This window comes from Triticum dicoccoides, chromosome 6B (assembly GCF_002162155.2).
Source record: "Triticum dicoccoides isolate Atlit2015 ecotype Zavitan chromosome 6B, WEW_v2.0, whole genome shotgun sequence".
In the NCBI taxonomy this organism is placed as follows: domain Eukaryota; kingdom Viridiplantae; phylum Streptophyta; class Magnoliopsida; order Poales; family Poaceae; genus Triticum; species Triticum dicoccoides.
In genome coordinates this window covers 468364856-468383211 of record NC_041391.1, presented here as the reverse complement: position 1 = coordinate 468383211, position 18356 = coordinate 468364856, and the positions used below count along the sequence as shown (strand labels likewise).

At 44.4% G+C, this 18356-nt stretch overlaps 1 protein-coding gene across 3 annotated transcripts in view; it reads right to left on the bottom strand.

The window, feature by feature from the left end:
- LOC119322206 (ADP-ribosylation factor GTPase-activating protein AGD2-like) overlaps nucleotides 1–10489 on the bottom strand; it is a 20709-nt gene extending 10220 nt beyond the window's left edge. Inside the window, exons 1-5 of one of the 3 annotated variants that reach the window (XM_037595704.1) lie at nucleotides 10286–10489; nucleotides 5485–5561; nucleotides 4263–4363; nucleotides 3887–3957; nucleotides 5–67 (exon numbers count right to left, since the gene is read on the bottom strand). In XM_037595704.1, coding sequence (XP_037451601.1) covers nucleotides 5–67; nucleotides 3887–3957; nucleotides 4263–4363; nucleotides 5485–5561; nucleotides 10286–10333 — 360 coding nt within the window. In that variant the 5' untranslated portion in view covers nucleotides 10334–10489. Of the gene's footprint in view, nucleotides 1–4; nucleotides 68–3673; nucleotides 3864–3886; nucleotides 3958–4262; nucleotides 4364–5484; nucleotides 5562–10285 lie in introns of those variants that run through there. The other 2 variants (XM_037595703.1, XM_037595705.1) reach the window with 2 other exon arrangements.
- Nucleotides 10490–18356: the final 7867 nt, after the last annotated feature.

Here is an 18356-nt window from a genome sequence, read left to right as displayed (position 1 = left end):
TCACCTTTGCATCATGCAGATCCTCGTTAATGAATTGCGTCAACCGTTCACTAAGCATATGCTCGACCTGTTTGAAGGGACAGACTGATTAGAATGTTACAGTCACTTGTAATGATATTTTACTAGGAAAAAGGAACAGAACGTCATACACCATAACCAAATGAAATGTGCCAGCTTTCCAGGAATCTGTACATACAGATTCTGTGATCCCAAATGGAGACCTCATTACATAACACATAAATATCCTCTTTCAACACATGATTCAGGTTCTGGATATATGCCGGTGTAGTCAAGCAAGTATATCAAAATGTTTTCCATTCTTAACAGTTTTTTCCAGCTGTGTAAAGTCCCTAGTGGCTTAGTTAGAAACAACAGAGCACTTGCACTGATGTATAATTGTCATTCCAAAAGGATTCCTTAGAACTTATACATACACTAGTTTAAAGTATATAGTTGATAACAAATGTGTCTGGATGATTTTTTGGTCAAACTTCACCGTTTAGCTGTTAGGTTCAGCAAGTCTGACCTGCAATTACAACCATACAACCAGGGGTGCTCTAAAATTTACTGATTGGTTAATTTGTTCATATCCAATAAGATAATTTCTGCATTTCGGAAAATAATGGAGAACCTTCTGACTGGAAGAGCAGAGATTTGTTGTATCAATATAAGGCCCAAAGGGCATCTATTACAAGACTCAAGGAATACACAGACCCTAGACTGGAGTATGACACTTAACATTCAAAACATAATGAACAAGAGGTCTGATTCAAAGACTACTTTGGCATTTCCTTCCTATCAGTTCTGTTTCTTGCAATATAAGGGCATCTCCAGCCGCGCCCCCAACAGGCCCTCCCCAGGCGATTTTGCCGCGCCGGCGCCAAAAAAAGGCCCCAGTCGCGCCCCCAGAAGCCCGTTTTTCGCCGGCTCGGGCCAAAACTGGTGCCGGCGGACCCAGGCCGAACCCGGCGCCCTGGGGGGCGCTTGGGGAGCCGGCACAAGCGAAAAAGGCGCGTGGGCCCGCCCTGGAGGCGACCCGAGGGCCTTTTCCCGCCGTTTCTTGACGCTTTTCCCTCGCAGCTCTCCCGCTCGCTCGCCTTCCTCCCGCCATTCTCTCCCTTTCTCCCGCCAAACCCCCTCCCGCTCGCCGCGAAGAAGTACGCCATGCCGCCGAAGAAGTACGCCATGCCGCGCGCGGCGGCAACCGCGACTGGCGCCGTGGCCCAGCCGAAGCAGAGGAAGCCGAGGGCGCCGCCATCGAAGCCACCGGGCCTGTCGAACGCCGAGTGGAGGGTGGAAGTTCAGCGGCGCGAAGCAGTCACCGCCGACAGGCGGAACAGGGCCATAGCCAAGAAGGCCCGCGACAACGCGGCGCGCGCGGCGGCGTCTTCCTCATCGGTCGACCAGGCGGGGATGAATCCACCCGTCGTCAGCCACGCCCAGTACGCGCCCTGGGGACAGCAAGGCGCCGGATCTCCATGGGGTTCATCGTCGCCCGGCTACGCCAACGGCGACGCGCACGGTGGGTTCAACCCAAACGTGACCTTCCCTCATGGTCACCCCGCTACACGCACGCCCTCGCCCGCCTTCGTCGGCGTGCAGTACCCTCCATACAACTACTCGCCGCCCGCCGCCTACGCGTCCACACCGACGCCCCATCTCTACAGCGGACCGCTACCCTTCTCGCACCTCGGCGACGCCGACGACACGGGAGCCGACATGGACGACATCATCGCGACAGGATCGACCGCGGCCGCCGCGTCTCCCGGGTTCGCCACCCAGGACGAGGTAGTGGACCTCAGCGGCGACATGGAGGCCGAGCTCGGCTACGTCTACGGCGACGACGCGCAGGAACCCGAGGAGGAGGAGGACGAGGAGGAGGAGGAGGAGGAGGAGGAGTCGGCTCCTGTTCCGACGAAGGGGCGCCAGAAGAAGAAGAAGCGGGCGGCTAGGTCAGGCGAACCGCGCATCAAGTGGACGTCCAAGGAGGAGGAATGCCTCGCCGAAGCATGGAAAGTCGTCTGCCTCGACCCGACCACCGGCGCGAACCAGAGCTTGGAGACGTACTGGGACCGCATCAAGGCCAAGTTCGACGAGCGGAAGCTCGTCGACCCCTACTTCAAAGGCGTCTACATGCAGCGTGGCTCCAAGGCGATGGCGAACCATTGGGGGCGTATCCAGTTGGCGTGCAACAAATGGCATGGAATCGTCGAGGAGGTCGCGGCTCGCCCGGAGAGCGGCGCCAGCGTTGAGGATCAGGTACGCACGCCGTTCGCCCGCATATCTTCGTCCCCTACGCCCGCCGCCCGTCCCTCCACGCAGCTGCTGCGTATGTTCGCCATGTATCGGGGCGACAAACAAGACGCCGACTTCGAGCACCTCCACGTCTACAAGCGCATTGACAAGTGCGAGAAGTGGGCGGAAGTCCGACGTGCCCTCGACAAGGCCAAGGAGACATACAAGCCGGACGCGACGACTCCGGGCGCGTCAGAGGGGCGGCCGGACGGCCACAAATTGGCAAAGAAGGGGAAAAGCGCCGACGCGGCAACCGCGCGAGTGCAGGAGTCCATCGAGCATTGCCTCGCCGACACCCAGGCCCGGGCCGTCCTACGCGAGAGAAGACCGAGGCGCGGTGGTCGTCGCTAATGAAGAACAACGCCATCAAGCTCGACCTGCTCCGGACGAACGTCGCCGCGAAGAAGAGGAACACCGACATGGCTTTTCTGATGGGCGGGGCGGACATGCTCCAGAGCAACGACGAAAAGCTCAAGGCGTGGTACCTGGTGCAGCGCGGCCTCATCCTGAACGAGCTGCCGACGGCAACGCCGACGACGCCCACGACCACACGGACGCCAAGCCCGAACGACGCCTCTACATCGCCGCCCAGCAGTGCCGAAGCCGCGCCGACGCAGCCCAGCACCGAAGCAGCTCCGACACCGACGAGCCCGCGCACGCCGACTCCGCCAACGCCTGGAGCCGACCCCGCCGAGTGAATCGTTGCGCACACGAACTTGCGGCGGCGGCGCTCTGTTTTTTGTAACGCCAGACTACGTCCGATAGCCGGATTTGCGGCGTCTTTTGAGAGCGGGAACGACCAAGTTTAAATTTCCCGCATCCTGGGGCCGGCGCGTGGGGGCGTGACTGGGAGCTAGGTCGCCCCCAGGGGCCGAACTAGCGCCGGCATGCCCCCAGGCCGCTCTATTTAGGCGCGCTGGGGGGCCGAACGGCTGGAGATGCCCTAAGGATGTACAAGCCTTCTCAAATTGGGGTATGCATGGCTCATAATTGCAATTTTATGGTTTTGCGAATTCACGCCTTTATGTTAAAAGTGTAACATTTGACCACCTCCACTTTCAATCTGCTCCACATGTACTGAAACTTACCACTAATCCAATTTGTAGGTGGTAAAATATACTCACTACGCTACAGCCTAAATATTGAAGCTACAGTGTCAAATTGCCGTAGTTCCAAACTGCGGGTTAGAATCTGAAAATAGAAGAATGAAAGCACAGGTACTGCTGATGCAAATGCTATAAATTGAAATGGGATAGCTCATGCCATTACTCGCAAGGGATAAATTCAAGGCGTGCAACCTCAAAACTTAAAAGGACAGACCCAGTGCTAGAAGCTCCCACACAAGGTGGGGTCTGGGGAAGGATTATACGAGGCAAACCTTGCCCCTGCACAGTGCAATGCAGAGAGGCTGCGTCGAACCCAGGACCTCTTGGCACAAGTGGGGAGTACTTCACTACTGCGCCACGCCTGTTCTTCAAACTCAAAACTCAAAACGTCTTATATTAGTTTACAGAGGGAGTACTAAATTATTCTCACGGGTGAAGTAAACTACCAAGAAAGGTAGAGGCCAAGGATACATGATAGGTAGTACCTGGGAACGAAGGAGCTCCTTGTACGTTCCAAGCTCCCTAAAAGCAGTAGTGAACTTGGACATTACAGGCCCTGCAACATAATAAGGAATTTGGAAGTTCAGGTTTCTCCCAAATCTAAACGGTTACATGGAATCGTATTTTACTGAAGAAACTCGCATAATCTAGTTCCAGTGAGATGGCATGGTGCAAATCATGTCAACTGTTGCAAAGAACTGTGGTCTATTAAGCAAATGTGGGCATATTAAGAACCAAGATTTAACAAAAATAAAGGGGCACAAGATATTCAATTGAGAAGGATAATGGCTTCAGTAAGTATAGATGAGAAACCAGGACAAAATTAAGCAAACGAAACATCAGATATTTTTGTGAAATAACCTCCAATGGCAACACTAACAGGGTCATCTCGACCAGCACCAAAAGCTTCTAGGGCGTCAGCAAATAAAAGATCCCCTGCGTATCCTTCATCAAGAGATCCCCTGAAACTAAGGATATTAGCCAAACTATAACAAGCTTGAACATCAACCAAAAGGTTTATTATTCTTTTAATCCTCAAAATTACAAAATGGCATAGTTGCATGCAATATAATAGTAAAAATAGCTAGAAGCAGCAAGAAAAGGAGTATGTAAAATTATCATTCACAGGCATCCATAGAATATATGCTATAGAGATCCAAATTAATATTGGACCATAACACAATAATACAGGACCAAGTTAATAATTTGCTTTCCTGTAAAAACGCTTATAACTAGCTTCAGCATTCCAGTGAGGTTGTATGCCCTAAGGAGGGTTCATATGTTATGGACGCAGGGACTGGTTTAAGAATTAAGTACAGATAGGATATTATAGGGTTAGAAAAGATATAACTTCAATTAGAAATTTACAGATACAAATAAGCTTTCTTAGGAGATAAGTTTGAGTCTTAATGATCTAGTCAGCCATCACATATACATATAGGACCAGTGTGTAACCTTTTGGGGCATGCAATGAAATAGTCTCGAAAGGTCACTTGCTAGTCCTTTATATATAAGAAGACTAGTTTGATCCATGAACCTCTAACTCTGTCTCTAATTTCCTAACAAAGCACCTCTCTATCTTTATATTCCTAACTGAATGTATCACTTTCCTATTTTTATTTTCTTCTTTCCTAACAGAATCCCTGCCTTGATTGTGTATGCTGGCCGTAGGGCCTTGATCCACGTACATAGCATGGTTTGTTATGTGAACCTTGGTTAACATTAGGATTAATATCGTGCAGAGGAAGGCCAGGTGGTATGGCTTCAACCTTGAACTAAGTAACTCATTTTGTGGTTGCTTTTACTGGGAGTAGTGAGTTCCATAGTTTCTCTATTATTACACAACACAAATCAGTACCACATCTAATCTAAGGCCACAGAAACTTAATATTTACTTGCCTTCAAATAAACTTAGGTAGTAAAAAGAATTAATGTATTACATGAAATAAATAATACTATATAAGAAATCCATACAGTACTATGTACCTATAGCATCCGCAACGCTGCGCGTGCTGCCAAGTTGTTTTACGTTTCCACAACAAATGTTTACAGCTAAGGAACAGGAGTTAGGAGAGAAATGTACATGAATTTTTTGCATCCTTTATGAAGGTTTGAACACCGCTGTTTCAGTTCATCGGTAATTTGTTCCAAAGAATTGACCTATGAATCAATTGAAATAAGTCAGAAACAACTTAAATGCATGTATAAGTTCAATTACACTTTAAACTGGAAAGAAAGGTCTGTTGGCCAAAAAAGAGAGAGAAGTTAAAGGGAAATTATTGAGACCAGTGTCCAAACAGTCATGTGTCAAGATCACTACTATTTCTGTGAAATAATCATTATGCCCGCATAACAGCCATTTAGAGAATAATCTTTGGATTTCTTTCATTGCTAAATTACAACAGAAATCAATCTTGAGTAAGGTTAGTCATGGAATACATATAAAATCCGAAGAACTGCAACCAAGGGCCTTCTCATTTACAGATGAAGCCTATATGTCAGTTCAATATGTCAAATTTTCAATTGGTCATGCTGGTCCAACAATGTGTTCCAAAAATTCAGAGCACCAACGTCCCCGCAAGGGCACAGTGCACATTTTTCCCTCCTTTACCCCAAGGCTCATTTTGGGGCCCCTGGAACGAACTGGGTTGACGTGAACAGATGGTAATTTCGTGTGGGCAGGCAGCTAATCCCTGTATGAGTTAGCAGCCATGTCAATGTCTATTTGTCCCACCATGTCAATGTGCGCCACTGATGACCCAATTTGATGTGTAACAGGACTAGTCTATTATACTGAAAGTACGGGGTCAAAATGGGGCCCAGGCCATAACAGGGACCAAACACTGTCTACACAAACTGAAAACTGTAATGAGCACCAAGCGATTTTTTGTGAGTTTAAACGATTAAATGACACCAAAACAGCCTACACTATATTATAAGACGACTGTGCTTTGTATTGTTGCAAAAGTAAAGTGAGTTACGCATTATTGTCTTACAGTGGTATCTACCATTCTTAAGAAGTTGCTCCCCACTACAAGGTATTCTCTTAACATGCAAATGGTCCAACTCAGCATGCCATCATCAGGTACCAACCAATCAAAATCATGTGATGCAATATATTCCTTTCTTTCTCGTGTATCGTCGCCTGGTCACGGAAGCTATCGCTTTCGCCTTCCGTGATTGACGAGCGAGCCTACTGTTTTTTCTCTTCCATGGAGCACGGTTACTCACGATTCCCAAACAATAAAAATCCACTAACAGACGCATTCCGCTCCTCTCTCGGTCCCTTCATCTTCATCTCTCCACGTCGTTATGTACTCTCGCCGGCGGGTGCTTAGCGGCGCAACCACCCCATTCGCACCGCGGTAGCAGCGGTCGACAACAGCCACAGGCCAGCCGCTCACTCGCCTGGTAGCCAATGGATACGTCTTTGTGCTTGGCTGGACAGCCCCCCGGAGTTCTTAGATAGGTAAGTTTCAATGGTGCTCCCGCTTCCTACCCAAATGATTCCCTAATGAGTTCTTCTTGCCGTATTGTTTTCTTTCTATTTTCAATTTGATTTTCTTCATGGCGAGGACACGGCTGATGGAGGAATAGGATTGCTCCGGCCGTGGCTTTAGTCTGGCGTGGGATGGCGCTGTATGGGCGGACCACATGTTCCTTCCCATGCCGTCCAACGCCTACCCTTGCGCAGATGCGTGACGAGACCATGTCTTACTCTACTGTCGAGGCTGCACGATGGCACACACACACGAGTAGGCATGGCCGTCTCACACGGGTGGATTAGTTGATTGATGGTGAGGCCTGTTGATGATAGACCTTCATCCATCTTCACAGGCACTAGCAGTCCTCCAACCCCCAGCCCCGGCGATCACATCCGCCGTATCGATGACTCTGTCAGGTTGCGTGGATATATGTTCGTCAAGTCATGTATCCACAAAAGCCGATTCATCTATAGGTCCCCATATGAACAGCCAACGCCCGTCAGGTAATCTGTACAAACATGCCAGTTCGTCTAAAAAAATGCAGTTTTTTAATTAATTCTACCGTGTTCTCTTAGATCGATTACTAATCTTAACCTTTATTCTTCTTTCGTATTCTTTAACTATGCACGTCCAATTGGTACCCTTTTGTTTTACCTCAAACTGAATCTTTGTGCAGATTAATGAGGTCGTGCTGCCATGCCAGCAATCGAATATTTATGGTTTCTTGACAGAGATAATAGAGATTAGATACTGCATCCGAGTTTTGTTATGCAAATGGTTGTACCATGTCCTTTTAGAAAATGCTACTAACAGTAGCACTCAGAGAATGATGTCATCCACAACCTCTACACCAAATGTATTTTTTGGTCAACAAATTTTGTGTATAAAAGTTCAGTAGAGTTCATAATATTACTTATATCGTCAGTTTCTCATACGTTTTCCTGGTATTTGACTACAATAGGATAATTAATGTTTATTGGATATTGTGTTTGAACTATACCTGGCCATGGGAAGCCCGGCCCGGCCGACCCGGCCCGGCCCGACGCTGCCCCCGGGCCGGGCTCGGGCTTAGATTTTGAGCCCGAAGGCCGGGCCCGGGCCCGTCGTTTTTGCATTTCTCTGAAGGTCAGGCCGGGCCGGCCCGGAGCCCGACGGGCTTTTACGTGTTCGGGCCGGGCTTGGGCCCAGAAAACAGGCCCGATGGCCGGGCCGGGCTCAGGCCTAGGTTTTTTTCATCGGGCTTGGCTAGGCCCGACCGAAGCCCAGCCCGGCCCGAGGTATGGCCAGGTATACTTTGAACCCACAAAAGGCAGTTCACGGTCATAGTATTTTCCGAACTTTCTTACTGAATTGCCTTGATCATTGAAAGCAGATGTAAAGTAGAATGTGCCAGTGCAACTCTGACATAATCCCATGTTGAAGCTGAAGATGTGGTTTTTCATGATTTGTTCTCATAAATACTGACTTTTTGTAACCTTTTTTTATTTTATAAAGGCAAAAGAATTTGAAATATTTTGTACTATAAGTCATGGTGCAAGATGAAGGTGTATGTTCTTCTGACCTTTACATTATTTTCTTATGTAGTTTCTGTAGCTCTTCATGCATGAGACTTATCGATATTATGTCTTTACCACATATTGGTAGGATAGGAATTGAAGCATTCTGACCATTCATTTATTTGAATCATCATTTCAGATCAAGGGGACATCTCTACCTTTTCGTTCAATATACAGTGTACTCCAGTTCCACCTTCTGGTATGCCAGTCTTAAGCCTTTCCTCAAACCCCTCTTCCTTAGATTGCTCATTAACATATTGAGGTCTCATAAACTGGATTTGCAGCATGGATGTATTTTAGTGTTGGTGATATGACACTCTAAACCCTAATTGTGCTTTAACATGATGTATGTATCAAACTGATTTATTTAATTTTCAAGTTGTTTGCTATTCACTTAAGTTTGCCAATTTTGTGTTCTTTCATGATTTATGTATCAAACTGATTTATTTAATTTTCAAGTTGCTTGCTGTTCACTAAGTTTGCCAATTTTGTGTTCTTTCATGATTTACTTCAGAAGACTAACAACTCTATCTCTTCCCTTTTTAGGTAAACAACTCTTATGTTATATTTGGCAACATTTTTTAGGCCGGGCCAGAAGTGACCATCAATATTGCAAACTTGCTCAAGCATTTTCACCAAAAAAAAACATCCTTAGCTATAGTAGTCCTTATCTTGCAATTTAATTAATTACATGGTTTCGTCGCACAATAAGGATTGTTGCTCTTTCGTAAGAAACTATATATTCAATTTGGTTCTGTATAGCACATGATTAACTTTTTTCTTTTGCAGGGAAAAACCCAAGATTATCTTGACTGGAAATATGTATTTGTATTTGCACAATGCTCATCTATTCATTTTTGAGAAAAAAATTCCTATATCCATGCCAAATTGCTTACTGATATTTCCACAGCAACGCGCGGGGTATCATCTAGTTTTTATGCCTTTAGGTGCAGTGGCTTTTTGTTTATCAAATAGTAGTAGTTATATAGTGCACATTTTATCAACATTTCCAATGTAACATTTAAGCAACAGAATAACATTTACTCTTTACAAAACAGTAACAGTGCTACATTTTGGATATGCTCAAATAATTTATTTATTTATTTTAGCACTAACAGTAAATAACATATTTAAAAGGTGAAACAGATCATTGTAATTAAAAAGGTGGCAACAAAACTAGCAAATTTCACGGACTGAATGGCCGGATTCAGAATTTGGCCAGCAAGCTTCCCAATTCACTGAATCCACAAGTGGCAGGTTCGTCCTTACATGATCTAACCATTGTGTTCCAAGTGTGCGGCAAGTAGCAAAATTGATCTAAAAACAAGAAGGCGCCACTGCAACCAGAAAAGCCTCAGCCGTCAGCCCTCCAACTAATCACTATCGGCACCACAAAAGCCAAAAGGTAACAGGAACGCAGAGACCTACCCGGTTAGCAGACACAATGTGAGCCACTCATGAGGCCAAATCAGCACCAACCTACTCGATTCGTCCAATCCAATCCAACACGGAATTTTATCGAGAAAAATTCCAACCACTCAAAGAGCTCTCGCATTTCCAATCAAAACCGACCGACAACCAGGAAAGCACACGATCAAGTCGAGATCTCGCGACACAAAATGGTGCCGAATCCCCAAATCCGCCCCAGCTCTGTCATTACAACCATCAAAACTCTAAATACAGCTCAAAACCCACCATGCGCCTGATGCGAGCCCACCAAGCAGGCCAAGCAAAACACGGAACAAACCGGAGATCTCTTCAATCCACGGGATCCCAAAACTGCTAACCCGGAGGGACCCCGATGATCGTGTACGCCTCGCGGGCAGGGAGATAAGGGAAGCACCTGCTTGCGGAACATGGGGGAGTCCTCGAGCTTGGTGAAGGCCGCCATGTCTGACCTTGAGTGGGGTCGGGGCTGCTCTCTGGGAAGCTCCGGGAGATCTGGGCGTGGGCGGGAGGTGGAAGAGTGCGGTCGGGCAGTTGCTGTCTCTCTGTCGCGTGGAGCTGTTCTCCTTCGTGGGTCGGTGAAGGAGGCCACTCAGGGCTCCGTCTGTCGCCACCGGGTTGCATGCGTTCGGCTGATTTTTCGGCCTAACTAGCAACTGATTCAGACGGTTGATGGGCTTTCGGGTTAGTTAGTGGGCTGGGCCGAATTTGTTGGTAGTGCGTCAGATTAGAATGCTCGCCGAGCCGACCGGACCGGAATTTCCTATTGGACGCTCGTTGCGTCAAACAGTCGACGCATCGCACAGAGCCAGCGATGGAGCGCTACCCTTGCGCCGGCCCATTTAACGTGTTCTAGTGTTCCAGTGTTTCCGGTTTTGGGAACCTTCTAGAGTTTCCCAGCCGGTTTTTTCTGGCTTTTTCTAGAAGGTTCCCTAAACCGGTTTTCTTTTTTCCTTTTTTCTTTTTTTTTCTTTCCTGTTTCATTTTCTAATTTCTTCTTTCTTTTCTTTTTTTTTCGTTTTTGTTTTCGTGTTATTTTTTCAATGTTATTTTATCTTTTTATACTAAGTACATATTCAGATTTGTTAATTTTCGAAAAATGTTCTTTCTTTTAAAAAATGTTCTTTTTGATTTTTCGAATTTTTCTTCTTCTTTTCGTTTTTAGTTATTTCTTTTTTTTTGTTTTTCTATTTGTTTTCTTTCTTTGGTTTGTTATTTCATTTTCTTTTCTCCTCTTCTTTATAAAAATATTCAAATTTTGTTTGTGTTTCCATAAAATGTTCAGTTTTCAAAAAAAATGTTCCCAAAATTCAAAATTTGTTCTCGTTACCCAAAAAATTTCGAATATAATGTACCAGATTTAAAAAAAAATCACGTTTTCAAACAATGTTTGCGCTTCCAAATTTGTTCTGGATATTTCAAATTTGCTCTTCGTCTCAAAATTTGTGCTCAATATTCAAAAAGTATTCGTGCTTTAAGAAATTGTTCGTGCTTTCAAATTTGTTCTCCGTTTCAAAATTTGTTCCCAAGATTCGAAAAAAATGTTCATGCTTTAAAAAATTGTCCGCTTTTTTAAATTTGTTTCTTTTGAGAGATCATAAATTCTTTAGCGCTATTCTCAAAATTAGAGGACATCTTATTAAAATTTCCATAAGAGTTGTTGTAGGAATTTCCATAATTATTAGAGGAATTACTAGGGAACGGTCTAGGATTAAAGTTTTCTCTATAAGCATTGTACCAAAATTATTCCTACCAACAAAATTCACATCCATAGATTCATTATTATTTTCAATCAAAGTAGACAAATGCATATCATTAGGAACAATAAGAGCACTCTTAGTAGCAAACAATTTCATAAGTTCATCCATCTTTTCACTCAAAACATTAATTTCTTCTGTAGCATGCACTTTTTTACTAGTAGATCTTTCAGTATGTCATTGAGAATAATTAGCCATAATGTTATCAAGGAGTTTAGTAGCTTCTCCTAAGGTGATTTCCATAAAAGTGCCTCCCGCACCGAATCTAAAAGATTTCTAGAAGCAAAATTCAATCTGGCATAAAAAATTTGTACGATCATCCATAAGTTCAACCATGAGTAGGGCAATTGCGAATCATTAATTTCATTCTTTCTCAATATTGGGCAACATGCTCATGATCAAGTTGTTTAAAATTCATAATATCGTTCTTAAGAGAGATGATCTTAGCGGGAGGAAAATACTTAGAGATAAAATCATCTTTGCACTTATTCCATGACTCAATATTATTCTTAGGCAAAGACGAAAACCAGGTTTTAGCACGATCTCTAAGTGAAAACGGAAATAACTTCAACTTAACAATATCATTATCCGTATCTTTCTTCTTTTGCATATCACACAAATCAATAAAGTTGTTTAGATGAGTAGCGGCATCTTCACTAGGAAGGCCGGAGAATTGATCTTTCATAACAAGATTCAACAAAGCAGCATTGATTTCACAAGACTCAACATCATAAAGAGGAGCAATCGGAGTGCTAAGGAAATCATTATTATTAGTATTGGAAAAGTCACACAATTTCGTATTATCTTGTGCCATCGTGACAAGCAATCCAACACACAAGCAAACAAAAAGGCAAGCAAAAGAGAGAGGAGATTGGGAAAGGGAAGGTGAATAAAACGGCAAGGGTGAAGTGGGAGAGAGGAAAACGAGAGGCAAATGGCAAATAATGTAATGCAAGGGAGATGAGTTTGTGATGGGTACTTGGTATGTCTTGACTTGAGCGAAGACCTCCCCGGCAACGGCGCTAGAAATCCTTGTTGCTACGTCTTGAGCTTGCATTGGTTTTCCTTGAAGAGGAAAGGGTGACGCAACAAAGTAGCATAAGTATTTTCCTTAGTTTTTGAGAACCAAGGTATCAAACCAGTAGGAGGCTCCTCAAAAGTCACACGCACCTACAAAACGAACAAGAACCTCGCAACCAACGCAATAAAGGGGTTGTCAATCCCTTCACGGCCACTTGCGAAAGTGAGAACTGATAGAGATAATATGATAAGATAAATATTTTTGGTATTTTTATGATATAGATGGAAAAGTAAAGATGCAAATAAAAGTAGATGGAAAAACTTATATGATAAAAGATAAACCCGGGGGCCATAGATTTCACTAGTGGCTTCTCTCAAGATAGCATAAGTATTACGATAGGTGAACAAATTACTGTCGAGCAATTGATAGAAAAGCACATAGTTATGAGATTATCTAGGCATGATCATGTATATAGGCATCACGTCTGTGCCAAGTAGATCGAAACGATTCTGCATCTACTACTATTACTCCACACATCGACCGACTCCTGCCTGCATCTAGAGTATTAAGTTCATGAAGAACAGAGTAACGCATTAAGAAAGACGACATGATGTAGAGGGATAAACTCATGCAATATGATATAAACTCCATCTTTTTATCCTCGATGGCAATAATACAATACATGCCTTGCTGCACCTGCTGTCACTGGGAAAGGACACCGCAAGATTGAACCCAAAGCTAAGCACTTCTCCCATTGCAAGAAAGATCAATCTAGTAGGCCAAACCAAACTGATAATTCGAAGAGACTTGCAAAGATAACTTAATCACACATAAAAGATTCAGAGGAGATTCAAATATTTCTCATAGATAAACTTGATCATAAACCCACAATTCATCGGTTCTCGACAAACACACGCAAAAAGAGTTACATCGAATAGATCTCCAAGAAGATCAAGGAGAACTTTGTATTGAGAATCAAAGAGAGAGAAGAAGCCATCTAGCTAATAACTATGGACCCGAAGGTCTGTGGTAAACTACTCACAACTCATAGGAGAGGCCTTGGAGATGATGTAGAGGCCCTCCGTGGTTGATTCCCCCTTCGGCGGAGCGCCAGCAAAGGCTCCAAGATGGGATTTCGCGGATACAAAAGGCTGCGGTGGTGGAGTTAGGTTTTCGTGGTCCCTTCTGATGTTTTTAGGGTACAAGAGTATATATAGGAGGAAGAAGTAGGTCGGTGGACGTTCGAGGGGCCCACGAGGGTGGGGGCACGCCGGGCACCCTCGTGGCCGCCTTGGTTGTTGTTTGACGTCCACTCCAAGTCCCCTGGATCACGCTTGTTCCAAATAGATCGCTCCCGGAGGTTTCATTCCGTTTGGACTCCGTTTGATATTCCTTTTCTTCGAAACACTGAAATAGGAAAAAAAACAACAATTCGGGTTGGGCCTCCGGTTAGTAGGTTAGTCCCAAAAATGATATAAAAGTGTAAAGTAAAGCCCATAAACATCCAAAACGGGTAATATAATAGCATGGAACAATCAAAAATTATAGATACGTTGGAGACGTATCACGCCCCAGGGGGCAGGCGCGCACTGGGCCCTCGTGGCCACCCCGTAAGGCGGTTGATGCCCTTCTTTCGTCGCAAGAAAGCTAATATCCGGATAGAGATCGTGTTAACATTTAAGCCCAATCGGAGTTACGGATCTCCAGAAATATAAGAAATGATGAAAGGCCAGAATCTGGAACGCAGAAACAGAGAGAGACAGAGAGACAGATCCAATCTCGGAGGGGCTCTCACCCCTCCCACGCCATGGAGACCATGGACCAGAGGGGAAACCCCTCTCCCATCTAGGGAGAAGGTCAAGGAAGAAGAAGAAGGGAGGCTCTCCCCCCTTGCTTCCGGTGGCGCTGGAACGCCGCCGGGGCCATCATCATCACCGCGATCTACACCAACAACTTCACCGCCCTCATCACCAACTCTTCCCCCCTCTATGCAGCGGTGTAACTCCTCTTTTACCCGCTATTATCTCTACTTAAACATGGTGATCAATGCCATATATTATTTCCCAATGATGTATGGCTATCCTATGATGTTTGAGTAGATCTATTTTGTCCTATGGGTTAATTGATGATCGTGATTGGTTTCAGTTGCATGTTTTATTATTGGTGTTGTCCTATGGTGCTCTCCGTGTCGCGCAAGCATTATGGATTCCCGTTGTAGGGTGTTGCAATACGTTCATGATTCGCCTATAGTGGGTTGCTTGAGTGACAGAAGCATAAACCCGAGTAAGGGGGTTGTTGTGTATGGGATAAAGAGGACTTGATGCTTTAATGTTATGGTTGGGTTTTACCTTAATGATCTTTAGTAGTTGCGGATGCTTGCTAGAGTTCCAATCATAAGTGCATATGATCCAAGAAGAGAAAGTATGTTAGCTTATGCCTCTCCCTCAAATAAAATTACAATTGTGATTACCGGTCTACTTACCGATTGCCTAGGGACAAATAACTTTCTCGTGACAAAAATCTCTCTACTAAAACTAACTTAGTTGTGTCTTCATCTAAACAGCCCCTACTTTTTATTTACGTGCTCTTTATTATCTTGCAAACTTATCCTATCACACCTACAAAGTCCTTCTAGTTTCATACTTGTTTTAGGTAAAGCGAATGTTAAGTGTGCGTAGAGTTGTATCGGTGGTCGATAGAACTTGAGAGAATATTTGTTCTACCTTTAGCTCCTCGTTGGGTTCGACACTCTTACTTATCGAAAGAGGCTACAATTGATCCCCTATACTTGTGGGTTATCAAGACCTTTTTCTGGCGCCGTTGCCGGGGAGTCATAGCGTGGGGTGAATATTCTCGTGTGTGCTTGTTTGCTTTATCACTAAGTAGATTTTATTTGTTGTTCTAATTTGTTCTATATCTTTAGTTATGGATATGGAACACGAAATACCAAAAAAATAGGTGTACTTGCTACTCATGGAGATGGGGAACCTCCTAAAGCCCTCGATGCTGGTTATGTGAAAATAATTATGTACTACTTTAATAATCCTGAGAAAACCCAATTCAATTATGTAACGGGAGACACGTTGGATCAACATGAATACTTTAGGGATTATCGCTTGACTCAAAAAGGGAAATTATTATGGGATCAAATTCATATGTTTCATTGGTATGCTCAAGAACTATGCTTGAGATATGATTATACTTGTTGCTCTAGGATGAAGGCTCCACACCTTTCCTTTTAATGCAAATTTAATGATAATAAAACATTGGCTTCTTATGCTAAAGGTATATATGATTACTATGATGTGGAACAAATAGAAGAATTCGTTGCTTTTATGGGCGCTTATGAAATTGAATCTTTGTTTAAAACGTGTGAAAATCTTGATGATGTTGTTTACAGACCTGAAATTGCTATACTTAGATATTGTTATGAGAATTATGAATATAATACCGATATTTATGCATTTATTGAGGAAGTATCCGCTGTCCAAGAAGAGACTAATATATCGCAGGAGTCTACGGAAGAAGAAATTGATGAAACAGTGAGCTCATTGGATGAAAAAGATGAGGAGGAGAGCGAAGAACAAAAGGAGGAAGAGCGGATTAGCTACTCGTGCCCACCTTCTAATGAAAGTAACTCTTCAACTCATACATTATTCAATTTCCCTTCGTGCTTACAGAAGGATGATTGCTATGATGATTGTTATGATCCCGTTGATTCTCTTGAAATATCCTTTTTTGATGATGCTTGCTATGCTTGTGGCCATGATGACAATATGAATTATGCTTATGGAGATGAACTTACTACAGTTCCTTATGTTAAACATGAAATTGTTGCTATTGCACCCACGCATGATAGTCCTATTATCTTTTTGAATTCTCCAAACTACACTATATCGGAGAAGTCTGTGCTTATTAAGGATTATATTGATGGGTTGCCTTTTACCGTTGCACATGATAATTTTGATGAATGTAATACGAATGTGCTTGCTGGCCCTATTTTTAATTATTATGAGAAAGGAACTATATCTCCACCTCTCTATGTTTCCAATATGATAAAATTGCAAGAAACTGCTTATATGTCACGCCCAATATGCGACCCTATCCAAAAGGAACTCGAAGGTCCCACCAAGGATAGACCCGCATATTGAAACGCTTTTGCAAGGTGGATATCATTACATCAACATTATATAATACATGGGGATACATACATAAGGCATACAATGCCACACGAATACATCATCACAATACATAAGAGCAACATCCGACTACGGATGAAACATAAACAGAAACTCAAACGACATCCACCCTGCTAGCCCAGGCTGCCGACCTGGAACCTATCCCTGATCGAAGAAGAAGCAGAAGAAGAACTCAACGCAAGCAAGCATCGCTCTCGCGTCATGAACATCGATTAACCTGTACCTGCAACTGTTGTTGTAGTAATCTGTGAGCCACGAGGACTCAGCAATCCCATTACCATGGGTATCAAGACTAGCAAAGCTTAAAGGGAAAGGAAGGGGTAAAGTGGTGAGGCTGCAGTAGCGACTAAGCATATATGGTGGCTAACCAACGCAAATAAGAGCGAGGAGAGAGCAAGCGGAACGGTCGTCAACTAGCAATGGTCAAGAAGTGATCCTGAACTCCTACTTACGTCAAACATAACTCAAAAACCGTGTTCACTTCCCGGACTCCGCCGAAAAGAGACCATCACGGCTACACACGTGGTTGATGCGTTTTAATTCGGATCTGGTGTCAAGTTATCTACAACTGGACATTAACAAATCCCCATCTGCCTATAACCGCAGGCACGGCTTTCGAAAGATTATACCCTGCAGGGGTGTCCCAACTTAGCCCATGACAAGCTCTCGCGATCAACGAAGGAATAGACCTTCTCCCAGGAAGACCCGATCAGACTCGGAATCCCGGTTTACAAGACATTTCGACAATGGTAAAACAAGACCAGCAAAGCCGCCCGGATGTGCCGACAAATCCCGATAGGAGCTGCACATATCTCATTCTCAGGGCACACCGGATTGTCCAGACTTCCGGTAGGCCAGCCCAGAGTTGCCCCTGGTGGCCACCGGCGGCCGACAGTTTGGACCAACACTCACAACGAGCACTGGCCCGGGGGGGTAAAATAAAGATGACCCTCGAGAGCGCGACTCTCAAGGGAAAAAGGGCTAGGTGAGGCAAATGGTAAAACCAAGGTTGGGCCTTGCTGGAGGAGTTTTATTCAAAGCGAACTGTCAAGGGGGTCCCATAAATCACCCGACCGCGTAAGGAACGCAAAATTCGGGAACATAACACCGGTATGACGGAAACTAGGGCGGCAAGAGTGGAACAAAACACTAGGCAAAAGGCCGAGTCTTCCACCCTTTACCAAGTATATAGATGCATTAATAATATAAGAGATATTGTGATATCCCAACCAAAAACCTGTCCACCATGGAGAAAACTTCAACTTCACCTGCAACTAGCAACGCTATAAGAGGGGCTGAGCGAAAGCGGTAACATAGCCAAACAACGGTTTGCATAGGAAAGGTGTCAAAGGTTAGAGGTTCATGGCAATTTGGGATGGCTCGATAAACAGGTAATAGGTAGCACAGCATAGCGATAGAACAAAGCAACTAGCATAGCAATGATAGTAGTGAGATCCAGGGTAGCGGTCATCTTGCCTGAAATCCCGCTAG